Source organism: Schistocerca nitens, chromosome 6 (genome assembly GCF_023898315.1).
Source record: "Schistocerca nitens isolate TAMUIC-IGC-003100 chromosome 6, iqSchNite1.1, whole genome shotgun sequence".
Lineage (NCBI taxonomy): Eukaryota > Metazoa > Arthropoda > Insecta > Orthoptera > Acrididae > Schistocerca > Schistocerca nitens.
The window spans coordinates 573,115,164-573,142,207 of NC_064619.1; the positions used below are offsets into that span (position 1 = coordinate 573,115,164).

A 27,044-nucleotide genomic window follows, 5' to 3' on the forward strand; every position below is an offset into this window, starting at 1 on the left:
TTGTTGTAGTCACTGGCAGTACACTGAGGGCAGTCATTGGCAGTACACTGAGAACAGTTATTGAAATTTATATTTAGTGTGACTGTTTTATATTACGAAGAAAATGGCTGAAGACATGAGAACTGATTGCACTGGTTGTACCACCTTATCCACTTAATATACTTACTACAGTAAAGTAAGCAATCTTTAACATAAAAACACAGTGTCGAAAAGTGGGATACCATTACAAGTTTTCTTAGTAATTCTTCAGGCTTTCCCGTGATCTGTTGACAAATTGATATCAGTGTCATCCATGCATAATATGTTGACAGTGTGACTTGTTTGTCTTTGTCACATGCTACCTGAGAAGGCTGCTAGTCGACTAAGAGTGGGACCAGTATTTATAGCCTATTGCCTCCCACCCCGTATTGTCCTTCCACTGGAAGTGTCTTGAGATGTTCCATTTTTGGTCTGGTGCCCCTGGCCGCGAGGTGGTGTTCTGTTCTCATCATGGTGCTTCTGGTGCTCTGTCTGGGGTTCATTCCTTGTATCCAAATTCTCAGTTCTTCTCTTTATTGAGTTCTGCTGCTGCCACATTGGGTTTTTAGTAGCTCTAGTGCAGAATCACAGGCTTTGCTGAGTAGGTACCCAGTGTCATGATTCTGCTGCTCTCTTCCCATAGCTTCCTGATTGCCAACCTCTCATCACTGGAAATGTTCGAAATAGGAGGTTTCGTCTTAGTAGTTGTCGTACAGGTCTTCCTGCAGATTTCTTGTGCCACCTTTGGTGAAAATGTGTGGCAACTTGCTCCACTGTACTGATGAAACTTGGAATGGACACATCCCTGGGAGTACTTGTGAAATTGAAGCCCCTGCTGAGTAACTTGAGGGTGGTTTCGTCAATCTGCTTGCCACTTCAGTTAATCACAATGCCAGCATCCTTCATCTGCTTAGCCTTTTTACACATACAGGCAAACTTTTCATGCTGGCACACAGAGGCATACTTCCTGGTGCATTCTGCTAGAGACCAGATGGCACTATTTACACATTCCTAATCTTTACCTGCCAAGGAGGCTGCCACATAAATGTAAAGTTGTAAATGTTCCCTGGCCACCAAATCGAGCCTGTGACACATATCCCTAATGCTGCCCCTCATAAATTCTATGCTTACTTATGTTTCATCTTTTTTGCTGCTCTGGGGATGATGTGATATGGTGCCTCAACTTTCAAGGAATTTGCCTGTTTCATGTTTAATCAGTTTGGTGGAACAAGTTGCCAACACACTTCCACCAAATGTGGCAGAAGAAATCTGCCAGGAGACCTGTAGGGTGATCACCGAGACAAAACCGCCTTAATTGAATTTTTCCAGTGCTGAGACTGGCATGAAGAAGCTTCAGGAAAACTGTAACAGTGTGGTTTTGCCAGCAGACTCATTATGCAGCAGACTGATCATGATCAGAAAGTTCTTCAGTTTCTGGTAGACCCAACAATGTACTCCCACTGACAAAATGGACAAAAAGGCCGTGGAACTCTGGAAAGCTACAGGCATGCCTGACAACATCAACAAACAACTATAACCTAGCGCATCAGTTCCACGAAGACTGTATGGACTGCCAAAAGTATACAGAAGTGTGCCATTATGCTCAATTGTCAGTAACATGGCACATCAGCATATCCAACAGCTAACTATTTGAAGAAACTTCTGTGCCCATATGTGGTGAAGTGTGTTCAACATATCAACAACTTGGAGGAATCCTTGCAACATCTTGAACTACTACATATCATGGAATCTGATACAATGGTCGGGTTTGATGTGGTCTTCGTGTGTACCTTGGTACACTGGAAAGCTCACAAGAACTGACGACAGAGGAATTTGACAGTGCTGTGATGATTCTATTCAGATGTACGCTGACTTCAGCATATTTTCTGTGTGAGAACCAATATTATGAGCAGACAGAAAGGGTAGCCACGGGCAGCCCCCATTCTCCAGCGGTTGCCAATCTGTTTTTCGATAAATTTGAGAAGGAAGACATAGAGGCAGCTAGATATGAACTCGCAACAGTCTTCAGGTATGTAAGCGATACCTTTGGAGGTGGCTTCTTGATAGGGAGAGGCTCATTGAGTTTCTGGAACGTCTTAACTCACACCACCAAAATATAAAGTTGGCCATTGAAGTGGAAACAGGTGGAGTTGCCATTTCTGGGTGTACTTGTCAGGAGGAGACCAGATGGGGTGTTGGGCCACAGTCTGTATCACAAATCTACACACACTGATTTATACATGCAGGCTAGCAGATGCCATCACCCTGCAGGGAAAAATTGAGTTCTAAAGACATTGGTCCACAGGATACACATCTTGTCAGACCAAGAAAGTTTGAGATTAGAAATAGAGCATCTACTCTCAGTCTTCTGCAAAACTTGTAACACGATCAAACACATGCAGAAGACTTTTCAAGAAGCCTCTCTGCCACACGATAGAGAAGAAGTGCAAGATAAGCAAAGGCTGTGGCTTACCTGCCCTGTGTGGGATCTATTTTTGCCAAAGTCACCAGGATTCAAGAAGCGTAACATCAAGTTTATGTTCTGTCCACCCACCAAAATTAGAGGTGGTGGTGGTGGTTAGTGTTAACGTCCCGTCGACAACGAGGTCATTAGAGACGGAGCGCAAGCTCGGGTTAGGGAAGGATTGGGAAGGAAATCGGCCGTGCCCTTTCAAAGGAACCATCCTGGCATTTGAAACTTCCTGGCAGATTAAAACTGTGTGCCCAACCGAGACTCGAACTCGGGACCTTTGCCTTTCGCTGGCAAGTGCTCTACCAACTGAGCTACCAAAGCACGACTCACGCCCGGTACTCACAGCTTTACTTCTGCCAGTACCTCGTCTCCTACCTTCCAAACTTTACAGAAGCTCTCCTGCGAACCAGGTTCACAGGAGAGCTTCTGTAAAGTTTGGAAGGTAGGAGACGAGGTACTGGCAGAAGTAAAGCTGTGAGTACCGGGCGTGAGTCGTGCTTCGGTAGCTCAGTTGGTAGAGCACTTGCCTGCGAAAGGCAAAGGTCCCAAGTTCGAGTCTCGGTCGGGCACACAGTTTTAATCTGCCAGGAAGTTTCTTATCAGCGCACACTCCGCTGCAGAGTGAAAATCTCATTCATCCCGGCATTTGCCTGAAACGATTTAGGGAAATCACGGAAAACCTAAATCAGGATGGCTGGAGACGGGATTGAACCGTTGTCCTCCCGAATGCGAGTCCAGTGTGCTAACCACTGCGCCACCTGACTCGGTAGAGGACTACTGGGAAACGTGAAAGATGACCTTGGTCTACACAAACCAGGAATTTATAATATACCATACCAGTGTGGCGTATCATACTTTGGACAAAGAACTAGGATACGGACTTCAGAGGCAAAGAACATCAGCACATCCAACTGAGACAGACAACTAAATCAGCCATTGCCGAGTACTTTCTGGAACTTAATCTTGACATGATCTGTGAAAAATGAAGGTTCTGGCTCAGACCCACAGATATTGACTGGGTCAGTTATATAAGAGTGCCAGCACAGATAGAGTTGGTGGAAAAACTTATGATTCGTTACATTTGGTACCAACTCAGCAAAGCCAGGAATAAAGCTCTAGAGTCTCTAAAAATGGAATGGCGGTAGCAGCAGAACTCAACTAAGAGAATAAGTGAGAATGTGGATTTGGGGAACAAACCCAGACACAGCACCAGAAGCACTGTACTGAGAGCAGAATGCCAGATCTCTGTCAGACGTACTGGTCCAAAAATGGAACACCAGATGTGGAAGACAGAATGTCTCAGAGTATTTCTAGGGGTAAGAGACCCTAGATGGAATGCCAAGAACTGACTATGGAGGCAAACAGGAAAAACTGGATCACCAGCTAACGTGTACATATACTGGGCCGAAGATAGGATCCCTGAGGATGCTTCTAGCAAGAACAGATCGCAGATGGAACACCTGGGGCCGATGGAAGGGGGGGTAGGTGGGGGGTGGGAACCAGTAGGTGTAAATACTGGATACATTCCACTCGATTAACAATGTCAGGTAGCGCCTGATGAAGACAAGTACATTGTTGAAATTTTGTACATGGTCAATGCTGATATCTCGCAGAATACCTGACACCTCGAGGTGTCAATTTTTCTTAGAGTTCCTGCAGTAGTGCGGGTGGAAGTCTGAAATGCACAACCCAGCAGCAAGAAACATGGAGGAGGAAAAGTACTGTATTAAATTAGTTTCCAGGATGGTAGTTCCCCCATTGAGAGGGTTAAGGTTGCTAATAACAGAATTTTTGGGGGTTAATTAAAATGGTCATGCATTACACCAAATGTATGAGAGCATAGTCAAACAGGAGCAGTGTAGAAATCAACAATGGAATGCCAGCAACAGGTTTGTGAAATGCAGAATGTAAGCAGTAGTGGAGAGGATTATCAACGACTGAGAGATGAAGAGAGGAGAGACTGGGAATGAGATAGATTGCAACAAAAAAAAATTAATTGGGAGAATGATGGAGACGAGGAGTACAACCAAATAAAATAATGCTACAGAAACTGCACAATACAGTAACACTGAAAGGGAAAATGAAAAAGTAAGTAAACTCAAAGAAAAGAAAAATGCCCATGTTGAAAGTGAAAACAATTTCAGAGGCTCCTTTTAGTTGAACCCAAGTGCATGACAACAACCAAGCTTGCATTGCAATACTAGTTCTAGTTCTTCCCTATGAAGTTCTGAAGTGCTTGTCCCAGCAGTTTTCCATGTCACTCCCATGACTTAGTTAGCATCGAAGTTATGATTGCTCTATGGGCGAAGATTTAAAAGTAAAGCACAATAATTTTATTGCCAGAAAGTTTTAATACAAAACAAAACAAAAAAATCGCAAATGGACTTACACCTTTTACTCATGTTTCTAGATGTCACCAACGTTCTCAGGACATTTCTCCCATCATGGTAACAGTTTCAGAATGCCCTGCTTGTAGAAATCCATTTGATCAGAGTATAGACATCTGTAGACTCCTGATTTCACTTCCGCATCTGTCGCAAAGTGTTCACCAGCCAGGAATTTCTTCATGGAATCAAGCAGATGAAAGTCTGTGGGTGCATGGTCGAGACTGTACTTTGGATTCTGGGGCACTTCCCACCCAAATTTTGTGATTTTTCACGAACAGGAGCAGCAGCATGGGGCCGAGCATTGTCATGAAGAAGTTTGACACTGGCAGCATTAGTGTTGTGGCACTTGTCACAAAGGGCATGACACAACTTAACCGACGCTTTAATGTAAGCTGCAGCATTCACAGTGGTCTGGTGCTCATCAAAGTTCACCAATAACACACATACGTATCCCAGAACATAGTGGGGAACTGGCATGGTTCCACTTCATAGAGGCGTGCTTGGATTTGGATGTGTAGCAGTACACCCATGACTCGTCACCATTGACTATTCTTTTCAGAAAGTCATGCCCTTCTGCAACGTAATGTGTTAAGTGATCCAAGCTTGTCATCATTCACGGGCTCTTGTGGTTGTCAGTCAGGTCGTAGGCACTAAGCGAGCACCATCTTTATGAAATTTCAACGTTTCATGAACAGTATTGTACGCTGCATGATAAGAAATGTTGAACTGCTAGGATAAGCACATGCCGATCATTCGAAATTGCTCCCTCAATGGCTCTGACATTCTGTAGAGTTGCAGCTGTTACCAGCTGCCTGGAGCATAATGAATCTCTAAGGTCTACATGGCCATCTTAGAAGAATGCACACCATCTGGAGACATTGCTATGGTCCATACAGTCATCCCCATACATGCCATGCGTGCCCCTGTGAATTTCACTCTGTGCCCTTTGGCCCCTCAAATATTGAACTACTCTTCGCTGCCCTTCACAAGTTGACAACAGAAACATATGCGCCATGTTTGTTTCATAGTTCTGACTGCTCTCGGTACAGCTGCACATAAAAACAAAATTCCCTTTGTAGTGCACACTTGAAACTATATCTTCGTGAAATTTTGACTTTTCAGCTGCAATACCAGGAGAGATAAAATTATTGTGCGTTACTTTCTGATCCTCCCTTGTTGTACAAGTATGTGTTCCACAACATGTTATTCTGTATTACTATCCTGCCTGTGTTCATTTTTTCTTTGTGGCTGCTTGGCGGCCTTTTTACAAGTCTCATTCAGTAAGTCCTTAGAAACAGTTAGCAAAACTAATTATTTCAGGATTTATTATTTTTTAATTTTTTAACTTAGTCTCCTGTTAACTCTATATGTTTTTCCAAGAATATCTCCAACTTTTTTAAAACGTCCAAAAAGTAAGATTTTGGTAGAGTTGTACAATAGGTATCTGTTTGGACAATGACCTCCTCATTCAATGTGATCTATCATCCACTTGGCCATTTTTCCATGTACAGAAATAACGAAAAATACCATAGCGGGCCAAAGCCGGTGAATACTGTTACGTCCAGCCCCGTCTTCAGTCTTGTTGGGTCTAGGAATCCTGCATACTTGGTTCACTAGACAAACAGTCAAACAACTCATATTAAAGAGTTTTATTACAAGTAATCAAATTCAGTATTTAACTTTGGCAATTAAACAGATGCGTCGCAAGCAAAGGGCAGCATATGAAATAACCACTCTTCGCAGTGACCACTGATCTCTAACTGACAGAAGTCTTTCCTGAACTGCTATCGAGGTGGCTACTGTTAAAGCTGCTATCAAACCGCCTAACATTGATGCTGCTATCCAAGTCGCTAATCTTGAAGCTGCTATGGAACTGGGGCCACCACCAATCAGGTGCGGTGCTTATGTTGTCTTCACATAGGAGCCGCTGCTATCGCTTTGTCATCCTGGAAGGTAGGTCGGTCAGCATGCGATTGGCTGACCTCTTCTCACAGCCTATTCTTCTTTGTCGTTCTGGACTGTCATGCCGGTACTTGACTTTTTGCCTTAACAAACACAGTGTATTTTGCAATAATTCAACTTTAATTCCATAATTTTAGCCATTGAAACTGCGTGTATACACCCGTGCCTCATTCTGATGGAAGAGGGTCTGTTTGTTTTTCAGATGAAGATGTTTTTCTTTGATTTCTTCACTCCACTGGTGCAATAGCAATGCATAATACTACACAGTAATGCATAATACTACACAGTTTTTATTTGCTCCTTTTTCAAGTAATTGACATAGATGATTCTGCGTGCATCCCAAAAAACCGTGCCATCACCTAACTGGCCAACCTCACTGTGTTCACTTTCTTCAGAGCCCATTTGCCCTCAAAAAACCACTGTTTTGACTGTCCCTTAGCCTCTGGATTGTAGTGGTGTATCCATCTTTCATCGACAGTTATGTATCGATGCAGAAACCCAATAGGATTTTGACAGCAAATGCCAAAACAGCCTCAGCATTGACCACCTGGTTGCGCGTATTCTCCACTGAGAGCAAACTCGGCATCCATCAGGCCAAAATTTTTTTCACATCCAGTTCTTTTGTACACAATTGAAAACACTGAATCTTGCAATATACCTGTGGCCTGAACTATTTCAAACACCTCAGTTTGTTACTCACTCAAAATTATATCATGGATTTTGTAAATCATATCAGGGTTGGTCACTTCCACGGGACATCACGAATGCTGATCATTCTTTGTGGCTGCACGACCCCATTTAAACTCATTTACCCAATTGCTAAGAGCTGCGAACACAGGAACAGATGTGATGTAAACTTTATCCAACTCAGCTTTGATCCGTTTTTGGCGTTTTAAATACCTCTAAACTCAATTTTTTCTTTGTTGTGAAATAAACATGATCTTGTTGCTTCAATCAGCTGGGACAATAAAACCATGTCGCCAAAGATGTGAAAATTGTATGGTGAAAGATCTGGGCTGTACAGAGGGTGTTCCAGCATTTCCCAACCACATTGCTGAAGCATAGCCTTCATCAGATTGGCAGTGTGCTTGTGGGTGTTACCATGCAACAGGATGATTCCATCTGACAGCCTGAAGGCAAATGCCAAAGCCATTAGTGGAAACAGCCCACATCTTCCCCTACAAAGAAATCCAAAGCTGTTCACACAATTTCCGCTAAGGTCAAGATGATCCTCTTCTACGACTGCAAGGGCCCTCTGCTCGCTGAGCTCCTCTAGCTTTACCCCACAATCAGGTTACAGTGCTATGAAGACACTTTGCAGAAACTGCGACGTGCCATGTAGTCAAAAAACACAAGAATGCTCTTGGATGGAAACCTCTTGTTACACAATAACGTTCACCCCCGCAATACCAATCAGACGAGAGCTGTGCTGTAGCAATTTGGTTGGCAAACTCAACAACATACTCTGTACAGTCTGGAACTTTCACGGTGTGATTTTCACATCCTTGGTGAGCTGAAGAAAGGCATGCATGGAGATTGGTTTTGTTCAGAAAATAAAGTATGGGAGTGAGTGCAGTTGTGGATCTGGCAGCACCCAATTGTGTTCCACGAAACTGGAATTGACCATCTCATCTTTCAGTCTTTTTAATTCATGTGGTGGTTACTTTTGAATGGGTGTTCTGTTTTCATTTGGTTATTTAAAAGAAAACAGTAATAGCCTGTAATGTTAGTACACCATGGGAAGGAGTTAATTGCTTCAGGAAATTATTAAATAAGTCTGCAAAAGACAGCTACACTCAATTCAGTCATGGTCCAGAATTGATAAATTTGTTGTAAATAAAAGTGGTTTGAGTGCACTCCGTTTATGTTCCTGCAACTCTCACTTCTAATGCATGTATTTGTTGTTGTTGTTGTCAGATCTCACACGAGTTTCCGTGAACTCAAGAGATTGGAACTTGCCTTTGAACATATTCTTGCATCCTGACATCTTTTGGGCTTTAACATCTCTTTGTGTTTAACCCTCCCTCCCCCCTCTCATTTTTCATTATTATTGTCTTTTTCCTTGTTATTTTTTATTATATTTTAATTTGTATTTATTTCTACATCTTATTCAATTTATTAATGAAAACAATTAATTATTGATAAAATTATTTAATTGGATAGATGAAAAATCTACTCACCAAGTGGCAGCAGAACGCACACATAAGACTGTTGTGCTATCCAATTAAATAATTTTATTCAATTAATTGTTTTTTATATTCTTGGGCCTTGTACAGGTAGTTCACTCTCATCCAGGGGTATGAGAGCTGAGTGACCAGCCCTTTCTTTGTAACCACCCCTACCTGTGTGACTTTCCTTACTAAGAAAAGAACTAACAGTTCAAAATCAAGGACTTTTACTTTTGATTTTGTGTGTTTCTATTGGCAGTACTAAGAAGTTTGCCTCCTGAATGTAAGTATTGGCCAGCTATTCTGTCTCATAATTTTATAATTGACACAGATTAACTTCTCAAGCCAGATGTTGTAATAAATTCACCACTGCATAAATTTGCTTCTGAAAGTTAGCAACAAGCAGAAATAGCATTACAGAAAATGGCTTCCCAGTGTCTGGCTACCAAGTGTATCTCTACATAAAATTATTGCCCAAGGTAGTGCAAAGGAAACTGCATAATAGGCTCTGTTGATAACATACAGTACCCTATTGTAAAGTGCTGTTGATGACATGTAGCAGTCCTAAACTTGCAGCCTAAAACTCACTCAGACATTCAGGACTTGTCCTTCGAATGTGAGTACTCAGTAATGTATGGACAGAACCAACTGTAAAACTGCTGCTTAGTTGCTACCAGTCTCACACGCAGGCAGTGTATTGAAAGTAAATACACATAATCGTTTACATTAGAACATTTCGGATCTCTGGCCTGGTTTCACTATGCAAGCTCTTTGAATTGTTCTTTCCAGCACTAGTACTTGAGAACTTTCAGGGGAGAAGTTGGCAGCAAGTGTTTGATCTGTACTACAAAAATGGACTCAGCTTATACTGATTCTACATGTTTTGGTGTACCTCTATTTGTCTCTCCCCTCCACTTTTTACTCTGTTCTTTCATTGCTTTATCACCCCTTTAAGTGTGCTGTGTCTCTCTTGACTAGGCATTCAGTCCTACTCATAAGTTTTGCATCAGTTTGCAATTTAGTTTCGTTTTGGAACCGTTTTCTTTCTAAGTGTAATAAACATATCATTTGATTTCAGCATTTAGTAATAAATGCATTATCATTATTCAGCGTGTGTTCGCCTGTTAACATTCATTCCTTATCAGCAATTGTTAAATTACATTATGTGTGATATTGTTCATTGCACTTTTCAGTTTGAAATTTTACTCTCACAGAATTCAGTTCTCTGTATGAGTTTAAAAGAAATGTTGTTATTTCGTTTTATTAAATTTTTATGTGCTAGCATTTAGTGTGAGTTACAGCTTACTTTTTAAAGAAACTGGGGCTACTTTTAGCAGCCTAGAGTCAGGAGAAGAGGAAGAGGACATCACTAATCCATTACGAACAATAGGCCTTAATGGTGAAGAGAAATTATCTGCCAGTGAACTTCGTGAACAGCTCCTCATGCTTCTTGATGTATTTCTAGGTATAAAATTTTAAGTAGTTGGGTCTCTGTGCTAAATACGTATGTGTAATATTCTTTGTAAATAAGTAAATTTAAAATGTTTCAGCTAATGGTGGGGATCCTAATGTAACAACAGGCATAGCAAACTCTACATTATTCCACATTGTTTTATCTGAGAATGACCCAGATATGGAAGTGGCACTGAAATTGTGTGAAGCAGGTAAAATTGATATCAGTTTCCCTTTTTCAGCATCTTAAACTCCTTGAGATCAGCAGCTGTTACTTATTGACAGTATTTAGGAAAAGGATAGACGGCTGCTCACCATAAAGTGGAGATGCTGAATCACAGACTGGCACAACAAAAAGACTGTAACACACACACACACACACACACACACACACACACACACATGCACGACCACTGTCTCTGGCTGCCTCGGCAGAGAGAAAGAGAGAGAGAGAGTCAGAGGTCAAATTCAGAAGAAGGCCTTTTGGCCAAAAGCTTACTTGTTTTGCAGTCTTTCTTTGTGCCTGTCTGTGATTCAGCAACTCCACTATATGGTAAGTAGCACTATCCTTTTATTATATTGTCATTATTCCATCCTGGATTTTCAGCTGTTAGTTAGTGTAATAATTATTCTGCTTATATTAAAATGCAGGACAGTTTTTAAAAAAATCGCTCTTTTGATGTGTTTGATGTCATTTTTATTGTCTTTTTATCTTATGCTAATGTTTTTATGTGTATCTAGTGATTAAAATTGATAGCCCCTAAAATATATTTTCTATAGTCTAGTGTTTGGTTACAATTCTCCCACCCCCACCCACACGCATGCATGCATGTGCACACATGCTCACAATCTTCCCCCGCCCCCCCTCCCCCCCATACACACACCTTCCAGCACCACATGGTCTGGGACAACCAGGAAAAACCTGGGAATTTTTTCTACCAAGAGAAAACTGGAAAAAACCTGGGAATTTTTCATTGTTTTAGTTTTCAGTATTGTTTCTTTTTTAAAAAATTTTTGACTGATATGAAGTGATACTCTAACAAAGATTATTTATCCAGCTACTGCAGAATAATACAGCAGCAATAAAACATAAACGATAGAGAGAGAGACACCAAAACGAAGGTTAAATTGCAAAGAAAATGTGCCATTTACAACTAAACACAGCGCACACAAAAGCGTTTGCTGGCAACAAAATGTGTCAAAGGCTTTAGGATAAAAATTATGCAATACTTTGTGACAACATATTGTTTCAGGTGAGCATGATGTCACAACTGTTTACATTTTCTAACGGGTCATGAGAAAATATTCCAAATGGTGGTTTGAGAAGAATTACTTTCAAAGCAAATTTTCTTTTAAGCAAGATGAATTATGTCACATGTGAGAATGTCCGATGAATTTCATAAATCACAGAGCGGTTGACTCTCATTCAAAACACTTTGAGGACCAGCCACATAGAAAAATGTTGGGCCCAGGAGACCAGCCATTTATGCCATTATTTAAAATTTTGCTGGTACCTCGGAGTTTGATATATTTTAAAAGACAGCACATGCGAAAAAGGACCAATTTTATGTGTGAAAACTAGCTTTACTTGTAACCATACTATATGTAGGTTAATTTAAGCCATTAACTTTTCCTGTGTGTGTGTTCGTATTATGTAACAGTGATGTTGCCATTGGCTGATGACATTACATGCCCTATGGTTTGAATATCTGCTGTCACTGACTGGCAAGATCACACGACATGAGCTATAATTAGCTGACAAAAGCCCATTGCAATCTCGATTTCAGTGCTTTGGATATTAATATTTCGTATTGTATTGTCATAAAAAGAAAGTAGGCAATGTGTAGGGTATCTACAGGTCATGAAAGTCAAGAAAAATAATGAAAATTAACAGGTGATCGTGAAAGTGATGCAAAGCTAATGAAATCATGTGGGTGGTAATCAATTTTGTTTTGGCAATCTTGAGGGGTAGGTGTAGATGGGAAAATTTGGAGGTGTGGCTTCGTTGAGGTATATATGTGGTGTAAATACATAATAGAAATAACACACAGATTGTAGCTCCACCCATGATAGCGTTGCCATCTCATATGTTGCTGGAGGATTATCAGTTAGAACAGCTGTGTCTTTAATTCTGTCCACACCCACTTATGTTTGACTCTGTAATGTGCATCTTTTTGGAAAGACATTTCCTGGAAGGCTTTTAATAATTAATATAAAATTATGGTAATTTCAATCTCCTTCTTAAGGTGTTAAGAACAATCAGAGTAAAATCAATTTCTAATTAGCTGAAATGTTTCCCATGCCATATTATTACTACTCATGGACTATAACTTGGCATTTGTCAAGCATTTTGTGCGAAAAATTAGTGCCAGAGGCTTTTCATGTGTAAGGTACACGAAAGAGAAAAGATCATTCAGCATTGGTACATTCATTAGTTTCAGTGGAGCAAAACAATTTGCCTTTTGCTGTAGTAAAAACAGTATCAGCACGGTCACAAGTTTCTTCTGAACAGAGTTTGAATGGCAGTAATGAATTACCATGACTTGCTCCTGCTACAACCTCTAAAACTTCAGCAGAAGAGAGTTCCAAAACAAACTGGTTGAAACATTTTTTAGTTACTGATGAAATGGTCTATGAATAAAGTCATCTCTCATTCATCAGCAAGAAAAAACACACACACACAAACATACACACAAAATTCTAGCTTTCGCAACCAACGGCTGCTTCGTCAGGAAAGAGGGAAGGAGAGGGAAAGACAGAAGGATGTGGGTTTTAAGGGAGAGGGTAAGGAGTCATTCCAATCCCGGGAGCGGAAAGACTTACCTTAGGGGGAAAAAAGGACAGGTATACACTCGCACACACACACATATACAGACACAAGCAGACATATTTAAAGACAAAGAATTTGGGCAGAGATGTCAGTCGAGGCGGAAGTGAAGAGGCAAAGATGATGTTGAATGACAGGTGAGGTATGAGTGGCGGCAACTTGAAATTAGCGGAGATTGAGGCCTGGTGGGTAATGGGAAGAGAGGATATATTGAAGAGCAAGTTCCCATCTCCGGAGTTCGGATAGGTTGGTGTTGGTGGGAAGTATCCAGATAACCCGGACGGTGTAACACTGTGCCAAGATGTGCTGGCCGTGCACCAAGGCATGTTTAGCCACAGGGTGATCCTCATTACCAACAAACACTGTCTGCCTGTGTCCATTCATGCGAATGGACAGTTTGTTGCTGGTCATTCCCACATAGAATGCATCACAGTGTAGGCAGGTCAGTTGGTAAATCACGTGGGTGCTTTCACATGTGGCTCTGCCTTTGATTGTGTACACCTTCCGGGTTACAGGACTGGAGTAGGTGGTGGTGGGAGGGTGCATGGGACAGGTTTTACACCGGGGGCGGTTACAAGGATAGGAGCCAGAGGGTAGGGAAGGTGGTTTGGGGATTTCATAGGGATGAACTAACAGGTTACGAAGGTTAGGTGGACGGCGGAAAGACACTCTTGGTGGAGTGGGGAGGATTTCATGAAGGATGGATCTCATTTCAGGGCAGGATTTGAGGAAGTCGTATCCCTGCTGGAGAGCCACATTCAGAGTCTGGTCCAGTCCTGGAAAGTATCCTGTCACAAGTGGGGCACTTTTGTGGTTCTTCTGTGGGGGATTCTGGGTTCGAGGGGATGAGGAAGTGGCTCTGGTTATTTGCTTCTGTACCAGGTCGGGAGGGTAGTTGCGAGATGCGAAAGCTGTTGTTGGTGTAATGGTTCAGGGATTCCGGACTGGAGCAGATTCGTTTGCCATGAAGACCTAGGCTGTAGGGAAGGGACCGTTTGATGTGGAATGGGTGGCAGCTGTCATAATGCAGATACTGTTGCTTGTTGGTGGGTTTGATGTGGACGGACGTGTGAAGCTGGCCATTGGACAGGTGGAGGTCAACGTCAAGGAAAGTGGCATGGGATTTGGAGTAGGACCAGGTGAATCTGATGGAACCAAAGGAGTTGAGGTTGGAGAGGAAATTCTGAAGTTCTTCTTCACTGTGAGTCCAGATCATGAAGATGTCATCAATAAATCTGTACCAAACTTTGGGTTGGTAGGCCTGGGTAACCAAGAAGGCTTCCTCTAAGCGACCCATGAATAGGTTGGCGTACGAGGGGGCCATCCTGGTACCCATGGTTGTTCCCTTTAATTGTTAGTATGTCTGGCCTTCAAAAGTGAAGAAGTTGTGGGTCAGGATGAAGCTGGCTAAAGTGATGAGGAAAGAAGTTTTAGGTAGGGTGGCAGGTGATCGGCGTGAAAGGAAGTGCTCCATCGCAGCGAGGCCCTGGACGTGTGGAATATTTGTGTATAAGGAAGTGGCATCAATGGTTACAAGGATGGTTTCCGGGGGTAACAGATTGGGTAAGGATTCCAGGCGTTCGAGAAAGTGGTTGGTGTCTTTGATGAAGGATGGGAGACTGCATGTAATGGGTTGAAGGTGTTGATCTACGTAGGCAGAGATCCGTTCTGTGGGGGCTTGGTAACCAGCTACAATGGGGCGGCCAGGATGATTGGGTTTGTGGATTTTAGGAAGAAGGTAGAAGGTAGGGGTGCGGGGTGTCGGTGGGGTCAGGAGGTTGATGGAGTCAGGTGAAAGGTTTTGCAGGGGGCCTAAGGTTCTGAGGATTCCTTGAAGCTCCGCCTGGACATCGGGAATGGGGTTACCTTGGCAAACTTTGTATGTGGTGTTGTCTGAAAGCTGACGCAGTCCCTCAGCCACATACTCCCGACGATCAAGTACCACGGTCGTGGAACCCTTGTCCGCCGGAAGAATGACGATGGATCGGTCAGCCTTCAGATCACGGATAGCCTGGGCTTCAGCAGTGGTGATGTTGGGAGTAGGATTAAGGTTTTTTAAGAAGGATTGAGATGCAAGGCTGGAAGTCAGAAATTCCTGGAAGGTTTGGAGAGTAACCTGTTAGTTCATCCCTATGAAATCCCCAAACCACCTTCCCTACCCTCTGGCTCCTATCCTTGTAACCGCCCCCGGTGTAAAACCTGTCCCATGCACCCTCCCACCACCACCTACTCCAGTCCTGTAACCCGGAAGGTGTACACAATCAAAGGCAGAGCCACATGTGAAAGCACCCACGTGATTTACCAACTGACCTGCCTACACTGTGATGCATTCTATGTGGGAATGACCAGCAACAAACTGTCCATTCGCATGAATGGACACAGGCAGACAGTGTTTGTTGGTAATGAGGATCACCCTGTGGCTAAACATGCCTTGGTGCACGGCCAGCACATCTTGGCACAGTGTTACACCGTCCGGGTTATCTGGATACTTCCCACCAACACCAACCTATCCGAACTCCGGAGATGGGAACTTGCTCTTCAATATATCCTCTCTTCCCATTACCCACCAGGCCTCAATCTCTGCTAATTTCAAGTTGCCGCCACTCATACCTCACCTGTCATTCAACATCATCTTTGCCTCTTCACTTCCGCCTCGACTGACATCTCTGCCCAAATTCTTTGTCTTTAAATATGTCTGCTTGTGTCTGTATATGTGTGTGTGTGCGAGTGTATACCTGTCCTTTTTTCCCCCTAAGGTAAGTCTTTCCACTCCTGGGATTGGAATGACTCCAGAGATTGTACAGAGTTTCAGGGAGAGTATCAGGGAACAATTGACAGGAATGGGGGAAAGAAATACAGTAGAAGAAGAATGGGTAGCTTTGAGGGATGGAATAGTGAAGGCAGCAGAGGATCAAATAGGTAAAAAGATGAGGGCTAGTAGAAACCCTTGGGTAACAGAAGAAATATTGAATTTAATTGATGAAAGGAGAAAATTTAAAAATGCAGTAAATGAAGCAGGCAAAAAGGAATACAAACGCCTCAAAAATGATATTGACAGGAAGTGCAAAATGGCTAAGCAGGGATGGCTAGAGGACAAATGTAAGGATGTAGAGGCTCATCTCACTAGGGGTAAGATAGATACTGCCTACAGGAAAATTAAAGAGACCTTTGGAGAAAAGAGAACCACTTGTATGAATATCAAGAGCTCTGATGGAAACCCAGTTCTAAGCAAAGAAGGGAAAGCAGAAAGTTGGAAGGAGTATATAGAGGGTCTATACAAGGGCGATATACTTGAGGACAATATTATGGAAATGGAAGAGGATGTAGATGAAGATGAAATGGGAGATATGATATTGCATGAAGAGTTTGACAGAGCACTGAAAGACCTGAGTCGAAACAAGGCCCCTGGAGTAGACAACATTCCATTAGAACTACTGACGGCCTTGGGAGAGCCAGTCCTGACAAAACTCTACCATCTGGTGAGCAAGAAGTATGAGACAGACGAAATACCATCAGACTTCAAGAAGAATATAATAATTCCAATCCCAAAGGAAGCAGGTGTTTCACAGATGTGAAAATTACCGAACTATCAGTTTAATAAGTCACAGCTGCAAAATACTAACGCGAATTATTTACAGACGAATGCAAAAACTGGTAGAAGCCGACCTCGGGGAAGATCCGTTTGGATTCCGTAGAAATGTTGGAACACGTGAGGCAATACTGACCCTACGACTTATCTTAGAAGAAAGATTAAGGAAAGGCAAACCTACGTTTCTAGCATTTGTAGACTTAGAGAAAGCTTTTGACAATGTTGATTGGAATACTCTCTTTCAAATTCTGAAGATGGCAGGGATAAAATACAGAGAGCGAAAGGCTATTTACAATTTGTACAGAAAGCAGATGGCAGTTATAAGAGTCGAGGGGTATGAAAGGGAAGCATTGGTTGGGAAGGGAGTGAGACAGGGTTGTAGCCTATCCCCGATGTTATTCAATCTGTATATTGAGCAAGCAATAAAGGAAACAAAAGAAAAATTCGGAGTAGGTATTAAAATCCATGGAGAAGAAATAAAAACTTTGAGGTTTGCCAATGACATTGTAATTCTGTCAGAGACAGCAAAGGACTTGGAAGAGCAGTTGAACGGAATGGACAGTGTCTTGAAAGGAGGGTATAAGATGAACATCAACAAAAGCAAAACGAGGATAATGGAATGTAGTCGAATCAAGCCGGGTGATGCTGAGGGAATTAGATTAGGAAATGAGACACTTAAAGTAGTAAAGGAGTTTTGCTATTTGGGGAGCAAAATAACTGATGATGGTCGAAGTAGAGAGGATATAAAATGTAGACTGGCAATGGCAAGGAAAGCGTTTCTGAAGAAGAGAAATTTGTTAACATCGAGTATTGATTTAAGCGTCAGGAAGTCGTTTCTGAAAGTATTTGTATGGAGTGTAGCCATGTATGGAAGTGAAACGTGGACGATAAATAGCTTACACAAGAAGAGAATAGAAGCTTTCGAAATGTGGTGCTACAGAAGAATGCTGAAGATTAGATGGGTTGATCACATAGCTAATGAGGAGGTATTGAATAGAATTGGGGAGAAGAGGAGCTTGTGGCACAACTTGACTAGAAGACGGGATCGGTTGGTAGGACATGTTCTGAGACATCGAGGGATCACCAATTTAGTATTGGAGGGCAGCGTGGAGGGTAAAAATCGTAGAGGGAGACCAAGAGATGAATACACCAAACAGATTCAGAAGCATGTAGGTTGCAGCAGGTACTGGGAGATGAAGAAGCTTGCACAGGATAGAGTAGCATGGAGAGCTGCATCAAACCAGTCTCAGGACCGAAGACCACAATAACAACAACAACATATAGAGGGAAACATTCCACGTGGGAAAAATATATCTAAAAACAAAGATGATGTGACTTACCAAACACAAGCGCTGGCAGGTCGATAGACACACAAACAAACACAAATGGGTGTATGTTTGTGTGTCTATCGACCTGCCAGCGCTTGTGTTTGGTAAGTCACATCATCTTTGTATGTATATAACACACAGTTACACAAGGATATGTTGTCATACATGATTACTTATGGACTTGATCCTCATTTCCATAATCTCCTAGATAATAATCAGGAAAGTTGGATTATTTTGTGTGTCAATGATGAGAGTTTAAACAAAGGTGTCCAGAAGGGGTAGATGGATTTGGCGGTTCATTTCTGGGATCAACAAAATCAGCCTATATCCACAAGATATTTAACATCTATGTTTTTTAATTCTTCCCCATCTTCTGATTTACAGTCAAGTTTCCTGAAGGGTCTCTGATTTACAGTCAAGTTTCCTGAAGGGTCTGAATTGTTTGAATTTGTCACCTAAGAATATAATTCAGATTTCAATCAATGGGCCAAATGTGAACTCGAAGATTTTGCATGATTTGCAAGCATTTCTAATCAGTGAAGAAGATAACGAGCCACAAATATTTCATTGTGGCACTTTTTCACTTCATATAGTGAATGGAGCTTTGAAAACTGCTCATAATAAAAGTGGTTGGAATGTCCATGAATTTTTTAGGGTGATCTGATACTTTGTGAAGGATTTTTCCTTCAAGGAAGGCAACATTCTCAAATATCACTGAGTTTTCCAAGTTTCCTCTCAGATCTTGTTCTGTAAGATGGGTTGGAAATATTGAAGTCATGAAGAGAGCTGTAGAACTTACTCCACATTTGAAGAAGTATGTTGCTGAAGTACCGGGTGATCAAAAAGTCAATATAAATTTGAAAACTGAATAAATCACGGAATAATGTAGATAGAGAGGTATAAATTGACACACATGCTTGGAATGACATGGGGTTTTATTAGAACCAAAAAAATACAAAATTTCAAAAAATGTCCGACAGATGGCGCTTCATCTGATCAGAATAGCAATAATTAGCATAACAAAGTAAGACAAAGCAAAGATGATGTTCTTTACAGGAAATGCTCAATATGTCCACCATCATTCCTCAACAATAGCTGTAGTCGAGGAATAATGTTGTGAATAGCACTGTAAAGTATGTCCGGAGTTATGGTGAGGCATTGGCGTCGGATGTTGTCTTTCAGCATCCCTAGAGATGTCGCCCGATCTCGATACACTTAACGACTTCAGGTAACCCCAAAGCCAATAATCGCACGAACTGAGGTCTGGGGACCTGGGAGGCCAAGCATGACAAAAGTGGCGGCTGAGCACATGATCATCACCAAACGACGCATGCAAGAGATCTTTCACACGTCTAGCAATTTGGATTTCTATCCTGCATAAACATTGTACGTTCCAGCAGGTGTTTATCAGCCAGGCTGGGGATGATACGATACTGTAACATATCGGCGTACCTCTCACCCGACACGGTAGCAGTTAGTGCCATCTGTCGGACAATTTGTGAACTTTGTTTTTATTTATATATTTATTTTAATAAAACCCCATGTCATTCCAAGCATGTGTGTCAATTTTTACCTGTCTATCTACATTATTCCATGGTTTATTAAGTTTTCAAATTTATACTGACTTTTTGATCACCCAGTACATTAAAGACCACCTGAAAGTAGAAACTTTGAAACATTAAAATATCACTTACAAGACAAACTCCTTTGTGCAAAACTCGAGTTTCTTATGTCATTATCAACTGAACTTTAAAAGAGTTTTGAACTAAAGAGTAAATACCAGTCGTCATGAGGACTCTCTTTTCCCCTTGTTGTACAAAGATTTGTTCAGCTTAATGTATAACATTGCTTTTCAGTTCCTAAAGAATACTGTTATGGAAATGGTGACACATTCTAGCACATTACTTGCTGTTGATGTTACCAAAGCATGTAATCATAAAACAACTCATCATGTACATATTGGGTGTGGTGCCACTGCTTGTAGCATGAACTCCATAGAAAAGGATATCCTTATTTTCGGAAATGAGTGCACAGGTGTTTCATAACGTCTGTATCTAGAAATTGCTGAGAAGAATTGAACAGTGGAAACTCCAGGTAGGAATATCAATAATTTAGAAAAATATAGGTTGCTACTTACTGTAAATATGACACATTAAGTTACAGACAAGCACAATTAAAATACACTTACACATAAGCTTTCAGTCACAGCCTTTGTCAGAAAAAGAGAAACACACACCATTCATTCACACAATTTGGCGCACCTCATGCGTGTATGATCTCCAGCTCCTGCTGCTCGGGCCAGAATGCCATGTGGAAGGGTCTTTTAATTGTGCCTGTCTGCAGCTTAACACGTCATCTTTACAGTAAGTAGCAATTCGTCTTTTCCTACATTGTTAATTGCTGACAAGAGTCCTTTGAAATTAAAGATAGTCAAAGGTGGCTCATGTTTAGCACCCCAAGTTACACAGAGCTCCATTTGGAGAAGTTCTTGAGTCACAGTTGCATTTTAAGAATTTGTGTCAAAAAAACATATGGCTCCATCAACAAATTTGTGTCAAAAAAACATATGGCTCCATCAACAGTGATGTAGTGAAGAGAGATTACTTTAAATTTTGTGACTATTCTAAAAACCAACTGAAACAATTCAGCCCTAAGAAGGACAAATTTGATCACTTTCTGATGAATTTTATGCAAAGTGTGGACCACCACTTCATCAAGTTCATGCAGAAACTGTTATCCATTTTTTGTGGAAGTGCTGTAGTTGATGGAGTATTTTCTGTTAACAAAGAAGATTTAGTTGTAAACTTAGAAGAAGATGGAATTGTTGCAGGAAGAAGTGTTTACATTGCAGTAGACTCATCAGGTTGTTTACTTAATAGTGAGAAACAACTTAATGTAGACATAATAAAATCAGTGACACTAACTGTGAAGAAAGCTTAATCAAAAACGCCTAATCTTAAAAGGAGATCAGTTCAAAAAATAAAAGAGCTTAAAAAAAATGAATGATTATTGAAAATACAAAAGAAGCAGGTGAAGTTCTAGATGGTGAAAGTTCAAGTTTTAGCTAAGAAACTTAAACACTGGATATTTTACTGCAAAGTTTAATATTTGACATAAATTTTGTACCTTCAGAATTGTTATAGTTTCTTAAGGAAAAGTGTAAGTTTTCCTATGTTACGATGTTAAAACAATTTGTATTTTAATAGATTTTATTTCAACCAGCTTTCAGGTTTATAATAAACTGTATGTGTCATTGCACCACCCATATTTTCAAGTGATGATGAATATAACTAAAGCAGTAATGAGAAAAGTTAGGAAAAGATCATGAATTTGATCCTCTGAAAATCTGTAGACACCCTGTAATGGCTATCTGTAGCTTTTCTTTTATTAACTGGCCTATCTACTATGTCTTCATTTTGTAACTTACCTTTCTCCTAAATATTCAACATTTTTCACTATTCACATGTCTCCAGTTTCTTATTAGCATGGACCACGTTGTCTTCCATAACACACTGTGCTCCAGATGTACACTTCAGGAACCTCTTTCTCAATTCCATCTCAGTGTTTATTACTGGTAGGACAGTTGTATTTTATTTTCCCCACAGATCTATTTGTGACGTATTCTTTGCGTTTCATATTTCTGTGTACTCTTCCTTCATAGATAGGAGAACTCTCTCACTTCTGCTACTGTGTCATTTTCAGTTTTATTAGGACCTAAGTTGTTGGTTCTACTATGCAACATCCCCCTCATCTTACCAACCATGTCGTTGTTATTGTTGTTGTGGTCTGCAGTCCTGAGACTGGTTTGATGCAGCTCTCCATGCTACCCTATCCTGTGCAAGTTTCTTCATCTCCCAGTACCTACTGCAACCTACATCCTTCTTAATCTGCTTAGTGTATTCAACTCTTGGTCTCCCTCTACGATTTTTACCCTCCACACTGCCCTCCAATGCTAAATTTGTGATCCCTCAATGCCTCAGAACATCTCCTACCAACCGGTCCCTTCTTCTCGTCAAGTTGTGCCACAAACTCCTCTTCTCCCCAATTCTATTCAATACCTCCTCATTAGTTATGTGATCTACCCATCTAATCTTCAGCATTCTTCTGTAGCACCACATTTCGAAAGCTTCTATTCTCTTCCTGTCCAAACCATTTATCATCCATGTTTCACTTCCATACATGGCTACACTCCATACAAATACTTTCAGAAACGACTTCCTGACACTTAAATCTATACTCAATGTTAACAAATTTCTCTTCTTCAGAAACGCTTTCCTTGCCATTGCCAGTCAACATTTTATATCCTCTCTACTTCGACCATCATCAGTTATTTTGCTCCCCAAATAGCAAAACCCCTTTACTACTTTAAGTGTCTCATTTCCTAATCTAATTCCCTCAGCATCACCCGACTTAATTAGACTACATTCCATTACCCTAGTTTTGCTTTTGTTGATGTTCATCTTATATCCTCCTTTCAAGACACTGTCCATTCCGTTCAACTGCTCTTCCAAGTCCTCTGCTGTCTCTGACAGAATTACAATGTCATTGGCGAACCTCAAAGTTTTTATTTCTTCTCCATGGATTTTAATACCTACTCCGAATTTTTCTTTTGTTTCCTTTATTGCTTGCTCAATATACAGATTGAATAACATCGGGGATAGGCTACAACCCTGTCTCACTCCCTTCCCAACCAATGCTTCCCTTTCATACCCCTCGACTCTTATAACTGTCATCTGCTTTCTGTACAAATTGTAAATAGCCTTTCGCTCTCTGTATTTTATCCCTGCCATCTTCAGAATTTGAAAGAGAGTATTCCAATCAACATTTTCAAAAGCTTTCTCTAAGTCTACAAATGCTAGAAACGTAGGTTTGCCTATCCTTAATCTTTCTTCTAAGATAAGTCGTAGGGTCAGTATTGCCCCACGTGTTCCAAAATTTCTACGGAATCCAAACTGATCTTCCCCGAGGTCGGCTTCTACCAGTTTTTCCATTCATCTGTAAAGAATTCACATTAGTATTTTGCAGCTGTGACTTATTAAACTGATAGTTCGGTAATTTTCACATCTGTCAACACCTGCTTTCTTTGGGATTGGAATTATTATATTTTTCTTGAAGTCTGAGGGTACTTCGCCTGTCTCATACATCTTGCTCACGAGATGGTAGAGTTTTGTCAGGACTGGCTCTCCCAAGTCCGTCAGTAGATCTAATGGAATGTTGTCTACTCCCGGGGCCTTGTTTTGGCTCAGGCCTTTCAGTGCTGTGTCAAACTCTTCACGCAGTAACGTATCTCCCATTTCATCTTCATCTACATTCTCTTCCATTTCTATAATATTGTCCTCAAGTACATCGCCCTTGTATAGACCCTCTATATACTCCTTCCACCTTTCTGCTTTCCCTTCTTTGCTTAGAACTGGGTTTCCATCAGAGCTCTTGATATTCATACAAGTGGTTCTCTTTTCTCCAAAGGTCTCCTTAATTTTCCTGTAGGCAGTATCTATCTTACCCCTAGTGAGATAAGCCTCTACATCCTTACATTTGTCCTCTAGCCATCCCTGCTTAGCCATTTTGCACTTCCTGTCAATATCATTTTTGAGACGTTTGTATTCCTTTTTGCCTCTGTTACCCAAGGATTTCTGCTAGCCCTCATCTTTTTACCTATTTGATCCTCTGCAGCCTTCACTACATCATCCCTCAGAGCTACCCATTCTTCTTCTACTGTACTTCTTTCCCCCACTGCTGTCAATTGTTCCCTTATGCTCTCCCTGAAACTCTGCACAACCTCTGGTTTAGTCAGTTTATCCACGTCCCATCTCCTTAAATTCCCACCTTTTTGCAGTTTCTTCAATTTTAATCTGCAGTTCATAAGCAATAGATTGTGGTCAGAGTCCACATCTGCCCCTGGAAATCTCTTACAGTTTAAAACCTGGTTCCTAAATCTCTGTCTTACCATTATATAATCTATCTGATACCTTTTAGTATCTCCGGGATTCTTCTATGTATACAACCTTCTTTTATGATTCTTGAGCCAAGTGTTAGCTATGATTAAGTTATGCTCTGTGCAAAATTCTAACAGATGGCTTCCTCTTTCATTTCTTACCCCCAATCCATATTCGCCTACTACGTTTCCTTCTCTCCCTTTTCCTACACTCGAATTCCAGTCACCCATGATTATTAAATTTTCATCCCCTTCACTATCTGAATAATTTCTTTTATCTCATCATACATTTCATCAATTTCTTCATCATCTGCAGAGCTAGTTGGCATATAAACTTGTACTACTGTAGTAGGCGTGGGCTTCGTGTCTATCTTGGCCACAATAATGTGTTCACTATGCTATTTGTAGAAGTTTACCCGCACTCCTATTTTTTTATTCATTATTAAACCTACTCCTGCATTACCGCTATTTGATTTTGTATTTATTACCCTGTATTCACCTGACCAATGGTCTTGTTCCTCCTGCCACCGAACTTCACTAATTCCCACTATATCTAACTTTAACCTATCCATTTCCCTTTTTAAATTTTCTAACCTACCTGCTCGATTAAGGGATCTGACATTCCACGCTCCGATCCGTAGAACGCCAGTTTTCTTTCTCCTGATAACAACGTCCTCTTGAGTAGTCCCCGCCCGGAGATCCAAATGGGGGACTATTTTACCTCCGGAATATTTTTTCCCCTTGCTTTCAGCCATTCGCAGTACCAGCACAGCAAGGCCGTTTTGGTTATTGTTACAAAGCCAGATCAGTCAATCATCCAGACTGTTGCCCCTGCAACTACTGAAAAGGCTACTGCCCCTCTTCAGGAACCACACGTTTGTCTGGCCTCTCAACAGATACCCCTCCGTTGTGATTGCACCTACGGTACGGCCATCTGTATCGCTGAGGCACGCAAGCCTCCCCACCAGCGGCAAGGTCCATGGTCATGGGGGGAGGTTACCAACCATACTCTGTGTAAAATATGTTTTCCATTCAGTTTGACACATCTCCCATACTTCCTAGCAGAACAGCCATGTCATCATTATCTTAAATTGATGTTTGTTTAACTCACTCTTTTATTACTGCTCAATTTCCTGTCTCTCATAGACTGCTTCTTTAAACTACTAGTTAAATAATGGTGGTGAATGGTTGCTTTGCCATGTCATACATTTCGTAATGTGGATGAATGTTTCTTAACATTCCGTCTCTGTAAGTTCTATTAGGATTTTGTAGTTGGTATGGATTACCAAGTTAATTCCTGATCTGCCCATGAGATAAGAATGCTTGTTATTGAACACGATCAGAAACCCTCTGAGATCCAGGTCAGTGTCTTCAGGATGACAACATGATGAACACATCAACAGTAATGCAAGCAACCGAAAAAAATCATGTTTACTTTCCATCAGGAAATAGCTTAATTGCAATGTCTATCATGTGCAGTTTTGTCAGAGTAGTACTTTTATACACTAGAAAATTAGCGAAACATGTGGAATTTGAATTATGGACAATGACATTATTTAAGAATAATCTTTATTACATGGGAACTGTGTGTCCATTTATTTATTTTATTTATTTATTCTTTCTTTTTCCGGAAGCAACTGATATTGCTGTCTCTGATTTATTGCCAGTTGTAAATCTCATTAGAGGTTACTATCAGTAGATTTAGTCTTCTATTATATTAATATTCCATTGGCCTGATGCCATCTTTCCAACAATTTTTTTATGCCTTGATGCAAGTGCTTACCTTGTCTCTCACCACTATCACTCAAATTTAAAGGAAAAAAATTGAGTTAACTGTTCAAAGAAGGAATGTTGAGGATCAGTGAACATCTTAATCTTCAATTCTTCAAACGTGTTTGCCACAATAGAAATGTATTGTGGTGAGCCCTGTTTGTTGCCTGAGTACTTAGTAACAACCGCCTTGAAAGATAACAAAGCTGCCTCCTCACCGTCAGTGATTTTCAGTTCAGAATTGAAATTGAACTTTCTTTTCTTCCGATTCATATTCAACACACACACCCTCTTATAGTTTTGCTTCTGATACTTTGAGGGATGGGGATGGGGAGAGGAGGGGGAGATAGTGGAGAATAATTTATTCTTTTGAAGATAAGACCACTTCAGCTGTAAGTCTACAATGTCTGCTGCATAATAGGGAACTTTTAATCATATTTTTCATTGATTGGCGACTCCATGTTGTCTTGTGCACAACGACCAGATAACAGGTATACTTGAAAAAAGAGACAGCATTGGTCGTATATTTTTTACTATTGCAAAATCCATTGCCTCTTCCTTCTTCCATCCTTTCTCCCTTAGGTCCCCGAATATCTTATCCTTCCACCTCATCTTCGGTCTTCCTCTCCTTCTCGCTCCGTAAATCTTTATATCTACAACTCTGTTTCCAATATACTCTTCCCCTTTTCTCTGTAAGTGTCTGTACCATCTTAGTCTGCTCTCTTGTATCTTTTTCCCCATGGGTCCCACTTTAACAGCTCCTGTAACAAATTCATTTCTAATCCTGTCCTTCCTTGTTACCCCACACATCCACCTCTGGATCCTCATTTCTGTCACTTCCATCTTCCTTTCCTGGGCTACTGTGATTGGCCATGTCTCTGCCCCGTATATCATAGCAGGCCTTACCACCGACTTGTACACTTTCCCTTTCAACCCAATGTTCACCTTCTTGTCACACAACACTCCACTCATTTTCCTCCAGTTGTTCCAACCGCAATTTATTCGGTGTTGTATCTTGCTTTCCACTCTTCCGTCCCTCTGTATGTACAACCCCAGGTATTTAAATTTGCAGACCGATTTCAGCTCATCATCCTGGATCTTGCAAGACATCATCTGCACATGTTACAGGAATGTT

At 41.0% G+C, this 27,044-nt stretch overlaps 1 protein-coding gene across 2 annotated transcripts in view; it reads left to right on the forward strand.

The window, feature by feature from the left end:
• LOC126262578 (uncharacterized) overlaps positions 1-27,044 on the forward strand; it is a 98,550-nt gene that overhangs the window by 30,149 nt on the left and 41,357 nt on the right. The window contains exons 3-4 of one of the 2 annotated variants that reach the window (XM_049959311.1): positions 10,343-10,473; positions 10,559-10,672. In XM_049959311.1, coding sequence (XP_049815268.1) covers positions 10,343-10,473; positions 10,559-10,672 — 245 coding nt within the window. The remainder of the gene's footprint in view (positions 1-10,342; positions 10,474-10,558; positions 10,673-27,044) is intronic. The other variant, XM_049959312.1, reaches the window with a different exon arrangement.